Source organism: Hyperoodon ampullatus, assembly GCF_949752795.1.
Source record: "Hyperoodon ampullatus genome assembly, chromosome: 4".
NCBI lineage: Eukaryota > Metazoa > Chordata > Mammalia > Artiodactyla > Ziphiidae > Hyperoodon > Hyperoodon ampullatus.
In genome coordinates, this window is record NC_136917.1 from 60358295 (window position 1) to 60373935 (window position 15641).

The 15641-nt window shown below is 46.7% G+C and overlaps 1 protein-coding gene across 2 annotated transcripts in view; it reads left to right on the forward strand.

The window, feature by feature from the left end:
* Nucleotides 1-13267, forward strand: part of KLHL3 (kelch like family member 3) — a gene marked incomplete at both ends in the record, with an annotated part of 118259 nt that extends 104992 nt beyond the window's left edge. For both annotated transcript variants that reach the window (XM_079702357.1, XM_079702356.1), the window contains 4 exons: nt 2172-2300; nt 5614-5754; nt 8112-8255; nt 13239-13267. In XM_079702357.1, the coding sequence (XP_079558483.1) occupies nt 2172-2300; nt 5614-5754; nt 8112-8255; nt 13239-13267 (443 nt within the window). The remainder of the gene's footprint in view (nt 1-2171; nt 2301-5613; nt 5755-8111; nt 8256-13238) is intronic.
* Between the last annotated feature and the right edge of the window lie 2374 nt (nt 13268-15641).

The following is a 15641-nucleotide window of genomic DNA, read 5'->3' on the forward strand; positions in this document are numbered from 1 at the left end:
CATACTGAATGAGTCACCTTAGTGAGTGCAAGGATTTTTGTCCTCCTACCGAGATAAAATTGTTTCTTGCAATCTCATCCTCCCGTTGGAACAGAAGTTGATTTGTCTGCCAAATGCAAGTGCTTTGTCTAGCCACCTTCCCATTTCCCCCCTTTTTCCTTAGCCAGGAATATCAAACAATAGAGTTGGGGTTAAAAATAGCGTATCCCTGAAAGGAGAAACCTTGAGTGGGTATTTTTTCAGCTGACGCAGAGTTGGAATGGTTGATGGGGGTTAGAGGAGATACCTTCCTGGTACTCATTTGAAATACTCCCCTTGACAGAGCCTTCTGCGAGCATGTTCTGTGTGGCAGAAGTGCTGTGTGGTAGAAGTGCTGTGTGGTAGCACACCCTGTTGACCCGGAGGACAGACTGGGGATTTATTGATCTTGTCCAACCTGAATCTGAAGCTCTTTCGGCTGAGAGTCACCCTGGGGCAGCAGAGTCCAATGGACAGCTTTGGTGAGAATGTCCAGGGAGGATCTTAAGTGGACACTCCTTCCCCGTGGCCCTGAAGATACAGCTCTCCGCACTGTCTGCACAGAACCCGCCTCCCTCTCATCGTCTCCTTACCATGGCTACATAGCCTAAATAACACTGGGGAAAAAAGAAAGAAAATCAGGATCATCTGCTACTGGCCGCCTTGAAGAATCTCTTCGTAGGAAGAGGGACAGTGAGGCTGGGAGATTAGGCAGAAGCTCCCCGCAGAGCGGAGATCGTGTGTTACAGAGACTGGGGTTGCCCTCAGGAGCTTCTCTTCTCTTCCACACCCCAGGCCTGTCTCGTCCTTAGTGATGGACAACTGGCTGGGCAGGTGGTTACCTCTGAGCCAGCACACACCACGAGAGTAGCCTGGGTCCTGGAGGAGCTCTGAGTCAGGATTTTGCCCTCTGGCTTAGGTGAGGGCAGAGTCAGGAGGAGGTGTCCCTTTCTTCTAAAAGGACTGGTTGAGAGGGCTGTGGGGGCAGAACACAAACCCAGGCTCAATGATAGAAGAAGAAATAATTTTACATCTGATGCAGCAAACCTCCTGATGGTACAACATAGTTCTGAGCCTGAGAATCTCTTTCTAGCTGAAAATGATTGTAGATTTTTCACATACTGGTTGTACTCTTGGTACCTCTCCATTAAGAAAGCACATAGTGACCAAAAAAACCTTTTGATTGAGTAACCCTGTTAAGTAGATTTGCATCTGGTGGTGTTTATTGAGTCTGTAGCTAGTGTTTAAGATCCTTATTATAATTCCAGGGTCCCCCATAGGACTGAGACCCCCAGGTGGGACCCCATAGACTCACACCCAACACACACACACACACACACACCCCACACACACACCACACACACACGAGACCTTCCCACTGTATTCTAAGACTACACGTTAAACCCAAATGTTTGGATCTCTCTCTGAGGTCATTCAGATACCAACTTCCTGCCTCCTTGCCCACCCTCACCGCCATCCTCAACAAACTGCTGCTCTTTGGTAGCCGTTTATGGTATTTTATTTTTAAAATAGGTGATGGTGCTTCAGGGGTCTTGTGCATGGCTCAGAGATTGCAAGGGGGTCTGCAGATAAATTCCAGCCAGCCCAGCCCACAGTGCACACAGAGCACTCCATTCACACGTTCTGCCTACCCGGGTTGTGGACAGAGTACAAAACATGGAGGAGACAATGTTTGGGTTCTTGTTGGAGAACATTGTTCCTTATTTGTTCTGTCTGCTGTTGTGAGCCTTTACCCAGAAAGTCTGCCTGCCTGGCTGCACCTGGGGCCCTCAAGCTTTCCATCTCTCTGGTGCCGTGTACTGGAGAAGATCTAATGAGTTCACTAGGAAGAATATGTTGAGCCCCAGTGACAGCAGGCCATCGCTTTGCACTGGGTGTTTGGGGTGCTTTTTGAGAAAGCGGTTCAGTCAGTACTGCTTTGAGGAAGAACTCAGGGCTTAAGAGGAAGTAGGAGACAGAGTCGTGAAGCATGCTTACCCTGGTTGGGGAGGAAGTTGTGGTCTTCCTGGGGGAGGGGGTCCTGAACCCTGATGGAGGTGAGGGTGCCCCAGTGGGTTACAAGTGGAGTTTCAGACATGCTCCAGTTCTATGCGAGTCTGAAGCACCACCCTCAGCCACTTTGTCTGTTCCAGGGAAACTATATGCCGTTGGGGGTTATGATGGGGCTTCCCGCCAGTGCCTGAGCACCGTGGAGCAGTACAACCCAGCGACCAATGAGTGGACATACGTGGCAGACATGAGCACTCGTCGCAGCGGTGCAGGTACGGGGGATGGGGGAAGGCCAGGGGGCAGGCTGTGTCTGATCTCACAGGTGGGTCTGGAGGCCAAGAGCTTAACATTCTACCTTATTTTCCCTCCCTCTTCTCTCCTTCCAGTGTATATAACCCCACTTGCATCTTTGCAGCTGACACAAGCACTTAGGAGTTAACCCTTCTCGGGGGGATCCCTTTGGTAGAGAACAGATGAGATCATATTCCCTTCATCGTCATCTCTTCCATTTCTTTGGAGGTGTCTGCACCTCTTGAAAAGTGAAGCTTGCTATGTGCCAGGTGCTGTCCTAATAAGCACTTTCTATGCCTCATTTTATTTAATCCTCTTCACAGCCCTGCAAGGTAGACACGATGTAACTCCACTTAACAGATTTAGAAAGTAAGTCAACCAGGGGTTGAGTAATTAGCCCAAGGTCGTATCATTAGTCACTGGCAGAGTTGTGATTCCTACTCAGGTTTGTTGCATTTTGAAGTTAGATTTTTTGGACCCCAGATTATCAGAGTCTCATTCTCATGAAGTAGTGTGACAAGCATGGCTGTCCCAGTCTTCCTTGGAAAAGCTAAACTTGCCTGTCTCTGTCTTGGGGGCTGAAAGCCAAGCTATTAGTGTTAATATCTGGAGATAAACTTATGTCTCCCACCAACTTTTCTTCACTTCAGCCCCCTCCCCTGCATGGGAGGAGAATAAATCCCCACATGGGGCCCACTTCCGCCTCCTGTGGGAAGACCAGGAGCTGTGTGGTCCTTTGGGATTTTCCAGGAAGTGGAGCAACAGCCCCTTCTTCCCTGCTTTGTCTGCCCCATCATCTAGGGGCCCAGAGGAAAGGGTCTGGGAGGGCAGATGGAGGCGCTGCAGGCTGGGCACTGGCTCTCTGCTCCCGGTTCCTGTGGGAGTGGTGACTGATGACCAACCTGGCCGGCAGGAAGGCCATGTGACTTCTGGGAAGGGAAGCCACAACTGGGAGCTTTTCCCCACCATGTTATTACTTTATCTTTTTTTTTTTTTTTTGTATTTTTGAAGATTGAGTTGTGATCTCATTTTATACAACCAAACACATGACCACTTCCTTAGTATTCCTGAAAAATTATGCTATTTTAATATTTTTCAAGAACCACTGTATGCTCACTGGTTGGAAAAGAAAATGCTGTATAATTCCATTTAAGAAACATTTGTGTTTGGAAGGCTATTTTTAGGGAGCTCGTCTCTGCTGATCCCAACAGGTTGGCCCTTCCTGAACGTGCCGCAAATGCATGGAAGTCAGGAGGGCTGGATCTTGGTTCTGGGTCTGCTCGAATGTCCCTGTGGTCTTGGCCTCTGATTCCTCAGATGTGAAATGAGTGGGTTGCAATAGGTGTTCCCTAGGGCCCAGTTCAATTCACAGATCCTCTGGTTCTCCTGCCATCATAGGGCTCTTTTAGTAGTTTTGGTTTACGGTACTGGTAGAGTCTTCTTTGTATTTCCTGGAAATCCTGTGTGTGACTTGAGGTGTGCAAGAAAGTGTTCAAAGCCCAAGGAGGCAGGGACAGCTCAGCGGGAGTGGAGCAGCACACTGAGGTCTGTGGCTGTTTCTAGGAGTGCCTCCAGCATAAAGCGTGGAGGGCCAGCTCCGGACAGAGCCACGAGCACAGACCCACCTTAGAAAGTTCAGGCTCACCTTGTGGACGGAGCTGGCTTCGGAGGCCTTGCTGCTCTGTCTCTGTCAGGCTGCCCAGGGGTTATCACTGCGTGGAGATCACTGGGGCTGCTCATGCCTCTCACGAGGCACAGTGACCTTGATTTAAAGGGTGGTATCTCTCCCGGAGGTGGGTTCTTTCCTCAGGTCACTGTCAGTGCTCTGGCCTCAGGCTCCCAGGGCAGCTTTTCTTTAGTGCTTCACATCCCTAGGATTTGGAGAAGCCTCACATCTGGAGTTGGGAACCCACATACTTGTCCTGGTAGGCGTTCTTTGGTGGCTAAAGACCCAGAGACCCTGGCAGCAGGGGCCCCTGTGGCTCTAGGTCCAGGAAAGCTCAGTGTGAGCATTGGCAGAGGAGGCTGCAGAAGGGCGCTGGTGCCCCTGAATGCCTGGAAGGCTGCTTGCTTCCTCAGCAGGGTGTGGGCAGTGCTAGCAGATGGCTGTGAGGAAAAGAGGCCATTTCTGGGTCCCAGAATGTGCTAGTTCCTCCTGCTCATGGAGGTGAGGAAGGTGAGGCAGCTTGGGAACACACTGAATTTTATTTAACTCAAGTCCGTAAGATAGCCACTGTCGATACACCACCACCATCTGCTGTCAGTTTAGGGCAACTGCGAGGAGCCATTTGCACACCTGCATAATTGCTGGTGGGATTTTACACATCTTGTCATTCAGACAGTATTTGTTGAGAACCTACTACGTACCGTCACGCACAGGGAAACAGTCATGATAAGACAAACACGCTTCTTGTCCATATGAAGTTTATATTCTGGAAATCTAGTCCTTGGGTCTGAAACCTGGCTGCACATTCCAATCACCTGAGGTACTTTTTCTGATTCCTGACCAGTGTCTCTGGGAGTGAGGTTGTGGAATCTGTGTTTTCAAAAATTCCCCAGCTAATTGAGCTGTCCATGCAGTGGAGTAGTCTGTGGTCCACTGGAACTACCAATCTAGTCCAGCTCCCTCACTATGCAGTTGGAATACTGAGGCCCTGAAAGGGAAACACCACCTGGCGGGCAGGTTAGACACAGGTCCAGAACCCAGGTGTCCCGGCCACCACGTCAGCTGCTCTTTTTAGGCACTCGGACTTTCTGGATTTTATTTCCTTGACTTGTATTAGAGGATGTTAAAAGGTTATGCTAAAACCTGTGAATGATGCAGTCCTGGCCCTCAGCTCAGGCTTACCACCATCGTGAGTGATTCAGTGCCCCTCTGCCATCTAGGGAGGAGAGCACGGGGGCAGAAAGAATAGCTTCTGCTTCAAGACAAGCAGGGAGGCCTCAGCAATAATGATCTCAGCACACCTGCTGTGTAGTTTCCATTTCAACCCTTTTTACTACACGCACACACAAACACACACCTATATATATTATATATATATTTATTTTTATGTGTCTGAATAGAAATGAGGTTATATTTGCTTTATATTTGGTGGTTTTCAAGTTGATTTTATGAGGCAGGTAGGTGTCATTATATTTGTTTTATAGACGAGGAACCTGAGTTCCAGGGAGACAAAACAGCACTCCCCCGTCACCCTGCCGGTGATGGCTGTCCAGGACTGGACACCAGGCCTCCTGGTTTCTGGTTGCTGCAGCCAGCCTGAGGCTGGGACTCTGTGCTCTGCCTTTCAGGGGTTGGGGTCCTCAGCGGGCAGCTGTATGCCACAGGTGGGCACGATGGGCCCTTGGTGAGGAAGAGTGTCGAGGTTTATGATCCTGGAACAAACACCTGGAAGCAGGTGGCAGACATGAACATGTGCCGGCGCAATGCAGGTAATATGACTGCTCCCTCCTTCTCTCCTTCCGGGGGAGGTTGTGGGTGTTTTCTCCCTGCAAACACTAGCTCTAAAAGAGAGGCAGAGAGGAGAGGCTCCCAGGGCCTGGGGCTGAGCTTGTACACTGAGTAGGGAGTGTCCATTTGCTGGGCAAGGGAGCGCTTGGAACACACAAAGCTAGCCACGGGGCACCTCACAGGGCCCCCTCTTAGATGCAGAGGGTTCCTGCCCTCCCAGTGAAGGATGATGACTTTCACTGCACATAGATGGACACAGACCCAGAAGAGCCTCTGGTTGCCATCTGTGCCCCCGGCCCAGTGGCTTTGCTGGGTAGCTAAACATAGGGCTGTGTGGACAGTGTCAGACAATCACACTTGGTTCTGTCTTTTCTTTGCCAGTGTCTGGCTATGAGAACCTCTCACCTCCCACCAGAAACCAATTTCCCTCCTTTCAGGGGTATCCATGGAAGGATTCGTGATCCATTCTCCAATAGGGCCACTTTCCCTATTCCCTTCTTTGTATTTTCTGTCTCTCCTTCCCTTCCCTTCCCTTCCCTTCCCCTTTTCCTTCCTGTAGGAATGATTTTCCTTAGAGTGTTTAGGTTTTTTATGCCTGGAGCCTGACACCCCTATTAAACCATTTCCTTTTAGAACTTTGCCCTATGGGTGTGTCCTATGTTGGTATATCTTGCTTTATGCCTTCTTACTCTGTAATAGTGTTGGCTTAGCCCAATTTCCCAGGCTGGAAATACAAGCAGGTGACTTTCAGGCAGACTTATTTCCTTTATACTCAAATTACCTGCTTGCTAAACCCATTTGCAGCTGACTGTTGAAAGCGTAAACAAGAAAAAGAGGGGAGTTTATTAATTTGCTCATTGTCTAAGCCTGCTGTGATATAACCTGGCATTTGACCTTGAGCCACACGAGTGAGGAATTATAGAACCTTCAAGCAGCTAATTCAAGAATTAGGTTTAGATGTAAATGCATGTGTATATACACATTCACATATAGATATTTCTATTTTTTATAACAAAAATGGAATCATACTGTAATACTGGTTTATAACCTGCCTTTTTAATCCACTTTACAATCTTTTATGAATATCTTATTATAACACTAAACATATTTACATAATATTATTCTAAATGGCTATAACATAATTTAAATAACCAAGCTACTATTGGACTTTTAGGTCATTTCCATCTTTTCTCTAAGTAATGCTTTGGTTATTATAAATAGTCTTTATAGCTAATTAATGCACACATTTAAAATTATTTCTTTAGAATAAAAGGCCAGAAGTGAAACTTTTGAATCAGAGGGAGTATATGTACTTTTGACACCACCCAGGAAGGTGATGCATTTTATTTGTTTTTTTTGTTTGTTTGGTTTTTTTTTTTTTTTTTGCGGTACGCGGGCCTCTCACTGTTGCGGCCTCTCCCGTTGCGGAGCACAGGCTCCGGATGCGCAGGCTCAGCGGCCATGGCTCACCGGCCCAGCCGCTCCGCAGCATGTGGGATCTTCCCAGACCGGGGCACGAACCCGTGTCCTCTGCATCAGCAGGCGGACTCTCAACCACTGCGCCACCAGGGAAGCCCGGTGATGCATTTTATACTCACCAGTATTTGAGAGTATGTTCACCAACACTGATAATTACTACTTTTTGAGCATCGTTAATCCCTGAGTCTAATTTTGAAAAAATACACAGTATATTGGACTACAGCCTTTTAAATCTTGATGAGCAGTACTTACATTTTCCTACTCTTGAGTCCCTGCTACATGAGACCGTGCCTCCAAACCAGCTCACTCTGAGATCAGGGTGGGTAGGAAACCTTTTCCCTGGGAACTGTATGTGGATTCAGACCCCAATTGTGTAAAGGGATCACAGACACAACCATTAGTGCCCCACAGTGTGGATAAAATGGTTTATCAGGGAACAGCTAACAAGCAGAGTAGAAGTAGTGTACGTGAAATCCCCTGAGTTGTCTCCTTCCACACGTAGCTCAGACTGGGCGTGGGAGGCCTGCATGCACCAGTGGGCAATGCTGCAGTAGAATGGGGTCTGTACCTACAGTGCTCTGCCTATTTATAGGGTCAAGGGCAGGGAATATCTGTGGGGCTATGTCGTTGTGAAAGCTCCCTCGTCAGAGACATGACCTTGTTAGGAAGGGGGATCCTCAGATCCCAGTGGCTGTTGTGTGTTCGTCCCTTGAGCAAACTTAAACCCTAGGAGCCAATTGTCTGTTATTCTAGCAGGAAGGGGAGGAAGAGCGCCTCCAGGGCAATCCAGACTTGTCTCTGGCCCATCCCCTTGCTGCTCCTGCTGTCATGCCTTCTCTGGCCTCTGTTTGATTCCCAGGGGTCTGTGCAGTGAATGGGCTCCTGTATGTGGTTGGAGGGGATGATGGATCCTGTAACCTGGCTTCGGTGGAGTACTACAATCCTGTTGCTGACAAGTGGACGCTGCTGCCAAGCAACATGAGCACAGGGCGGAGCTACGCAGGTCAGTGTGCTCCACCCCCATCCTGGGGCCCAGGTGGGGTGGGGCAGGTGGGGGCTAGGTTAGCTTGCTTAACTTGGGGCTGAGTGCCTCCTTCAGGCATGGCAGATGATTGTCACATGTCACCACTCCTTCATTCTGTGCCCACGACAGATACCCATAATTAGCACTCTTTTCCCCAGCGAAGCTGAATGTAGCCGTAGAATTCTTCTTGACACAGTGTTCCAGGGAGCCACTTCCGACTGATCTGAGTTGTCCTAAGAGGTTTTAGAATTTCATTGCCCTTCCTGATTTGTTTTGTGCTGGGCCCCTAGGTTGAATAAGATACAGTTCTTGCTTTCCAGAAATTAAATTGGAAAGATAAGACCTGCCTACAAAAATAGGAAATACAAGATGATGTACATGTAAGTTCTAAATGAAATGTACTGCACAGGCTTTAGGACATGACATGCGAGAACTGGCAGAGTCAGGGAACACTTCCTGGAAGAGGTGGAGCCTGATTAAACTTTGAGGGTGGGTCACAGTCATAGAGGTAGCTGCCCTTTGCCAGGTGCCCACTCCCTGGGCCACAAAGCAGTCTGTGGTACAGTGTATACATACACTCTTGTCTTTTCAACAACCCTCTGGTTGAATGAGACTCCATTCCATTTTATAGATGATGAAACGGAGGTTTGGAATGTTTAAGTAATCTGCCTAAGACCATGTGGCTAAAAAAAATGTCAAAGTCAGCATTCAAACCCAGGTCTGAGTCCCAGGCCCATGCCTTTTGTGCTACTCTAGCTCAGGGTTGGGGGAAAAAGCATTCCAAGCAAGAGGCTAGAGGGAAGAGGGAGGAATGAGGCGGCTGTAGAGGCTTATTCCTGGTGGGGTGTGTGATGGTTTTGATGAGGTGTGGGGGACAGGATCAGAGTCAGTGGGGCTGAGGTTGAGGGTCTATAGGGAGACAAGCAAACATAGATATCTATGAGATATTGGTTTGGCCAAAAAGTTTGTTCGTTTTTTCCCCATAAGATGGCTCTAGTAGCACTTAATTGTCTTTAATATCATTTGAAACAATTTTGTTAGATTGTATTGTGACAGCTGTCGTATCAGCGTGTAGTTTTAAAAAAACTTATCAAAATTGGTGAATTTTTATGTAGCCATTTTATAATATTGATGGAAGAAAAACAACATTTTTGGCATGTTATGCTTTATTATTTCAAGAAAGGTAAAAACACAACTGAAACACAAAAAAAGATTTGTGCAGTGTATGGAGAAGGTGCTGTGACTCATCGAATGTGTCAAAAGTGGTTTGCGAAGTTTCGTGCTGGGGATTTCTCACTGGACAATGCTCCATGACCGGGTAGACCAGTTGAAGCTGATAGCAATCAAATTGAGACATTAACTGAGAACAAGCAATGTTATACCACGTGGGAGATAGCTGACATACTCAAAATACCCAAATCAAGTGCTGAAAATCATTTGCACCAGCTTGGTTATGTAAATCGCTTTGATGTTTGGGTTCCACATAAATTAAGCGGAAAAAAACCCTTCTTGATCGTATTTCCGCGTGCGATTCTCTACTTAAACATAACAAAAACATTCTGTTTTTAAAACAAATAGTGATGGGTGATGAAAAGTGGATACTGTACAATAATGTGGAACGGAAGAGATTGTGGGGCAAGCGAAATGAACACCACCAACCACACCAAAGGCCGGTCTTCATCCGAAGAAGGTGATGTTGTGTATGTGGTGGGATTGGAAGGGAGTCCTATATTATGAGCTCCTTCTGGAAAACCGAACAATTAATTCCCACAAGTACTGCTCCCAATTAGACCAACTGAAAGCAGCACTCGATGAAAAGTGTCCGGAATTAGTCAACACAAAATGCATAATCTTCCATGAGGATAATGCAAGACCGCCTGTTTCTTTGGTGACCAGGCAAAAACTGTTACAGCTTGGCTGGGAAATTCCGATTCATCGGCTATATTCACCAGACATTGCACCTTCGGATTTCCATTTATTTAGGTCTTTACAAAATTCTCTTAATGGAAAAAAATTCAATTTCCTGGAAGACTGTAAAAGGCACCTGGAATAGTTCTTTGCTCAAAAGATACAAGGTTTTGAGAAGGTGGAATTATGAAGTTGTGTGAAAAATGTCAGAAGGTAGTGGAACAAAATGGTGAATACGTTGTTCAATAAAGTTCTTGGTAAAAATGAAAAATGTATCTTTTATTTAACTTGGAAACTGAAGGAACTCTTTGGCCAACCCAAGAACTCAGCTCCTTGTATTTGGTTCTCCAGAAACTGGAAGAATTAGAGCTAACATTTATTTATTGAGCATGGACAATGTGGCAGGCATCATCCTAAGTATTTATGACCATTATCATGTATAATCTCCATCATAACTCCAATGGTATTCTTATTCTGTTTTCCATCTTGTTTGGATTTCAGTGCGAAGGAAGATTATACCATGCAGGCTTAAAGGGGTTTGTATTGCATTCTGTCTGCCCAAGGCTTCAATTAATGAACTTATTTAAAAATTTTTTTCTCATTTAGGATTTTTCTCAACTAAATAGAAAAGAGTTTAGAGGCATTTTGGTCCTAGAGTGATTCCGTTCTCATGGTTAATTATTAAAAACCAGCACTGTCATTTTCTCTCCAAAGCTGAAGTGGGAAGTACAGGGCATTTTCCTGTATGAGGCAGTGAGGCCAGTGAGCGATCCCAACTTGGCTCCACGTGAGCCTTAATGAGAGGGGAAGGTGCAGGTGTGAGTAGTTAGAATTTTGTGTAAGTGCTGAATATTTCATGTCCATTTCTTTACTGTTTGCCCACCCCATAAGTAGGTGGGAAGGAGATGAGCAGAGGTGTGATTTGTGTTCAAACCCATTGACTGAGTGAATCTCTTATCTTAGAATCTATGGATATGGCCTAAAATGCAAAGATTTATGGACAAAGTTATTTATTGGAGCAAAAAACTGAGAATTAATGTCTGACATGAGGGAAATAGCTAAATAAGTTGTGGAATATTTATACAGTGGACGTGTTTTTAATATGAGAAGATGTTTGTGACAGACTGGTTGAGAAAAGGATGATGCAAAATGTATGTACCGCGTGAGCTCAGTCGAGCAGTCCTGGGTCATGGGGGTTAGAGTAGCTCCTGCTTACAGAAATGGATACTGGAGTCATATCTGAATTTGAGTCCCAGCTCTGCCACTAGCCCTGGAAGTCTGGGCAAGGTAGTCAGTCTGACTGAACCTCTGTTTTCTCATTTGTAAAATGAGAATAAAATCATATCAAGCCTCTTAGGGCTGTTGTGAGAATGAAATGTGATAATACATGGAAAGCACTTAGCACAGTGCCTGCCTGGCACGTAGAAACCACTCAGTCAATGATTGTGGTTATTATTAGTAAGCCAGGAAATATTCCAGAAAAGATAATGGTGATTCTCTTTTTATGTAGGGATTAAAGTTCTTTTTCTTGGTGTTCTTCTGTGTTTTCCAAAATTTCCATAATGAGAATATTTTATTTTTAGAATCAGAAGAGAAAGTTTATATAAAAAGCAATACAGGAGCCTGCTTTTTAAAGACAGGCTCCCTTGAGAAAGAGGAGCCTCAGGTGCAGGCAAGATGTTCTCAAGGTCAGGCAGCACATCTGGGTCTGAGGACTTGGGTTCTCTCCACTTCTAATCTTTTATGTCTGTGGCTTTATCCAGGAATTAACATGAAATGCATGTCTTAGCAGAATGTCATCATTGGGGTGTCCTGGGCTTTCTCTTAGCAATGTTCCCTCAATCTCATCTTCAACCAGAAGATTTGATAGTGGTGGTAATATGTTAAAATAAGGCTCCTAGTTACACCTTAACTATAAGTTAGAATTTGGTTCAGCTGCAGGTACCAGAAAAACTGACAAATACTTGCTTAGATAAGGAAGTATCTTTTTTTGTATGTATGTATTTGCCCCAGGCAGAAAGGAGTCCAGGGCTGGCCTGGTGCCTCAGAGTGTCATTGAAGAATCAGTTTTCTCTTGTGTTTTCTGTTCTGCCAGCTTTATGAATAGCTGCTGCTGCTGCCCCTTGCACCTTGCGTGAGCTTCTTCCAGGCAGGACGAGGAAGAAAACCAAAGTTGCAGCACTGGCAGACTTGTAGTTACAATCTCATGGGCCAGGATTGGGTCACATAGCACCTCCAGCTGCGAAGTAGTCTGGGAAGCTGAGCTCATAACTTGCTGGTCTCTATAGCAGAGGACAGCAAGCAGAAGGGATGTTGGATGAATCAGCCTATAGTATCTGCTGCATAACTGTAACCCATTACAAGCAAGATTTTAGGCTCATAAGTTAGCTGTTGAGTATGGTTCAACCTGGCCAAAACAGTAACACATACAGACATGTCGAGAATGTTTATCCAAGTATAGAATTTAGCATTGGAGGGGTCTTTCAGTTAGATGACATTGAATATATGGGAATGGAGCCTGAAGAGGTACATGGACTTGCCTGAAGCCACAATGCAGCTTGACTGGTGGCAGAGCTAGGATGGGAGTTCAGTTGTTCTTGCTGCCATGAAGTCAGTCTATTGTTCTTTCTACTTCATTTCAGTGTCTTCTAAAAGGAGACATGTATCACTCATCACTTCTCTTAAAGTGATACAGATTTAGAGCTGTGAGGTTTCCAGTGCGGGTGCTGAGTGTCAATTACAGTGAGTGCTGGGGTTGGGAAGGGGAGTCACTACGATATGATGTGAGTCGGTGTGATGATGCGGGGTGAGATCACTCACCTGTGGTGTTGAGGGACTGTGCTCTGTGTTTAAACATCTTGTGGAGACTTGGCTGTTAGAGCGGGAGACAGCCAGCTGCTGGCAGCCTGAGTCCACAGGCCCTTCAGTATTTGGGTACAAATCATGCCCATTTCCCTTGGCTATGGCTTGGGATGTTGTGGGTCATGAACTCCTTGTGACTCTGAATAAGTTCGGAGAAGCTAAGATGGTAACTTTCTCCCCCTTTCATCTTAGGTGTTGCTGTGATTCACAAGCCCTTGTGACCCCAACTCCCGCTGCCAGGAGGTGGAGGAAGGGAGGGGTGCTGCCTGTGACTCGGCACAGTGGGACCACGCTGGCTGGGGGCCACTCGCTGCCAAAGTCTGCAGAGGAGCGGGGGCCACCCTCCTCCAACTTGGCAGTGTCGTCAGGGTGGGAAGACAGTGACCCACCTCCTGCTCCCGCAAGGTGTTTCGTCCTCTGCCCTGAGCAGTGGGTTCCTGATAGCTCCGGCTGCACCTTTGAACGTTCTTTTGTGTGTTTCTACAGGGACATCAGAGAACCTGGAACCTGTGTGTGTGTGTGTGTGTGTGTGTGTGTGCAGAACGTGGTGATTCACTAAATTGGGGGGTGGTGATGGTCTGCTCCATTTCTATACTACTGATCCTTCCGCTGTGCTAAAAATCAAATCACAGAAACCTCTCTTATGGATTTACCCCATGAGGACCTTGAGACTACTAGAGCTGCTGTCTACTGGAAGTGCAGTTGGACATACCGGGAATGTCCAGAAATGACCAGGCCCATGCACCAACCTAGACTACTGGCATTGTCTGCAGAAGAGTGGGGTGTTCTCGAAGCTGCCCCATGTCCTCTGTGTGCTAGAACTAGGACCACAGGTTCTCTAGCCCCTCAGCTGGGTGCTCTTCCTTGGGCTCTCCTCCTGGAACTTCTTATCAGAACTGCCTAGTCTCTGGGCTACTGGTCTTTGAGGTCAAGGATTCCAGGTTTGGGAGATTTTGTGTCTCTTCAGCTGGGAAAACTAGCTCTTCAGAGAAGCACTGAGTAACACACTGGAGGAAAAAATACATGAAAAACAAAAACACAAGAAAACAAAGTGGTAAGGCTTCAGTCCTTGTCCATAGTGGTCCCAGAGAGGATCCTACTTCTGAGTTTTCCTGGGATAGGACAGTCCCTGTTTATACTTATTATCCAGGTTTAATTTTTCAGAGCATCCCGTTTTACTCTCAAAAGTGTTCTGGTTTGGAGGCTAAGTAAAAGGTCACCATACCTCCAAACCCAAAGATAGGTTTGTCCCTGCACTGGATGGGGTCCCGTGTGATTTACACGGATATGGATGACTTCAAAGGCATGTATACTTGGCACCCTGGGCCTGGCCCTCGGCAGTCGGTCCAGTCTGTCTCACATCCTTGTCTTCTTTGCCTTGTGCTCTTCCCCCATTCCAGGCCTGTACCCTCTCACCAATCCTCAGAACATCCCCCTCCTAGCTTCCCCCGTGAGGGAGGACATGGTGGTGGGCCCTGAATGTGTGATCTCTCTCAGGAGTACTTGGATTTTGAGAGAGGAGCTTGATGAAAGCTTTGCTAATTCACGGGTAAAAATGATTAATGACAGAACTTCAGGCATCCGGAGGAGGGTATTTGAGGGCTCAGGGAGTCATTTGCATTAAAAAAAAAAAAGAACCTTAAAGCTGTACTGTTACTGAACTAGCAAGTTGCTTATATTGGAATTTCCAGCATGAGGAGGGGAAGTCTTGTGTCTGGAGAAGAGTCTCACAACTTGGGGGCTGGAATTTACCCTTCCTGATGTCAAGGTCCACCTTTAGGGAGCCAAGGGGCTTTATGAACTCTGATGTTGGACTTCTCATACAACTGGGCAACTTCCAAGCAGATTTTATAGGAGACTGTCATTCTCCCCACTTCACCCTGAAGTTATAAACCCAGGATTTTCCCCAGCGAGTTGGACACTTTGTGTATTTACTGTATATTTATTGTGCGTGAACCACTCAACTCCCCTGAAGGGGAAACATCTTCTGATGTTGAGCAGATGTTATTTCAGTGAGACATTTGGAGAATACCAAGGTACCTAGAATTTTTAGTAACCTTGGGCAGAGGCTGAAATATCCAGCTTTGGTGGACCTGGAAGAAGAGCTCCAAAGAGATCAAGACACGCTGTTAGCTGGTTTGTTCTGCTCTTACCTGGCATGGAGGTGACTGTGGTCTCAAAGCTCTGCCTGCCTCTGGATCGGAAGCTGATGGAATGCTCTTTCTGTTCATGTTCTTCCTCTCTGAGGAAGGTTTGGGACTTTGTTTCAGGGTGTGTGTGTGTGGTGGGGGGAGGATGAGGTTGGGGTCTGATGTGTGCCATCACACAGCTCCTGATTTCAGACGAAAGGTGAAGTTCCCCCCCAACACCTGGAAGCTGAACTTCCAGGCTTATCATGCTTATGTGGGGGGAGGCTATTTGTGTGTCATCTTCCCAGAAAGGATCCCCTCCCTGAGAGCTAGCCAGCTGTTTTTCCTGCTTTTGGATTTTTGCTATTGACCCCACCTCACGTCTCCCTTCCCAGGAAGCACTGCCCCTGCTGGTAGTGCTGCTGAGGCCATGTTCGTTTTAGCCACGTGTGTCCTTTCTCACGGG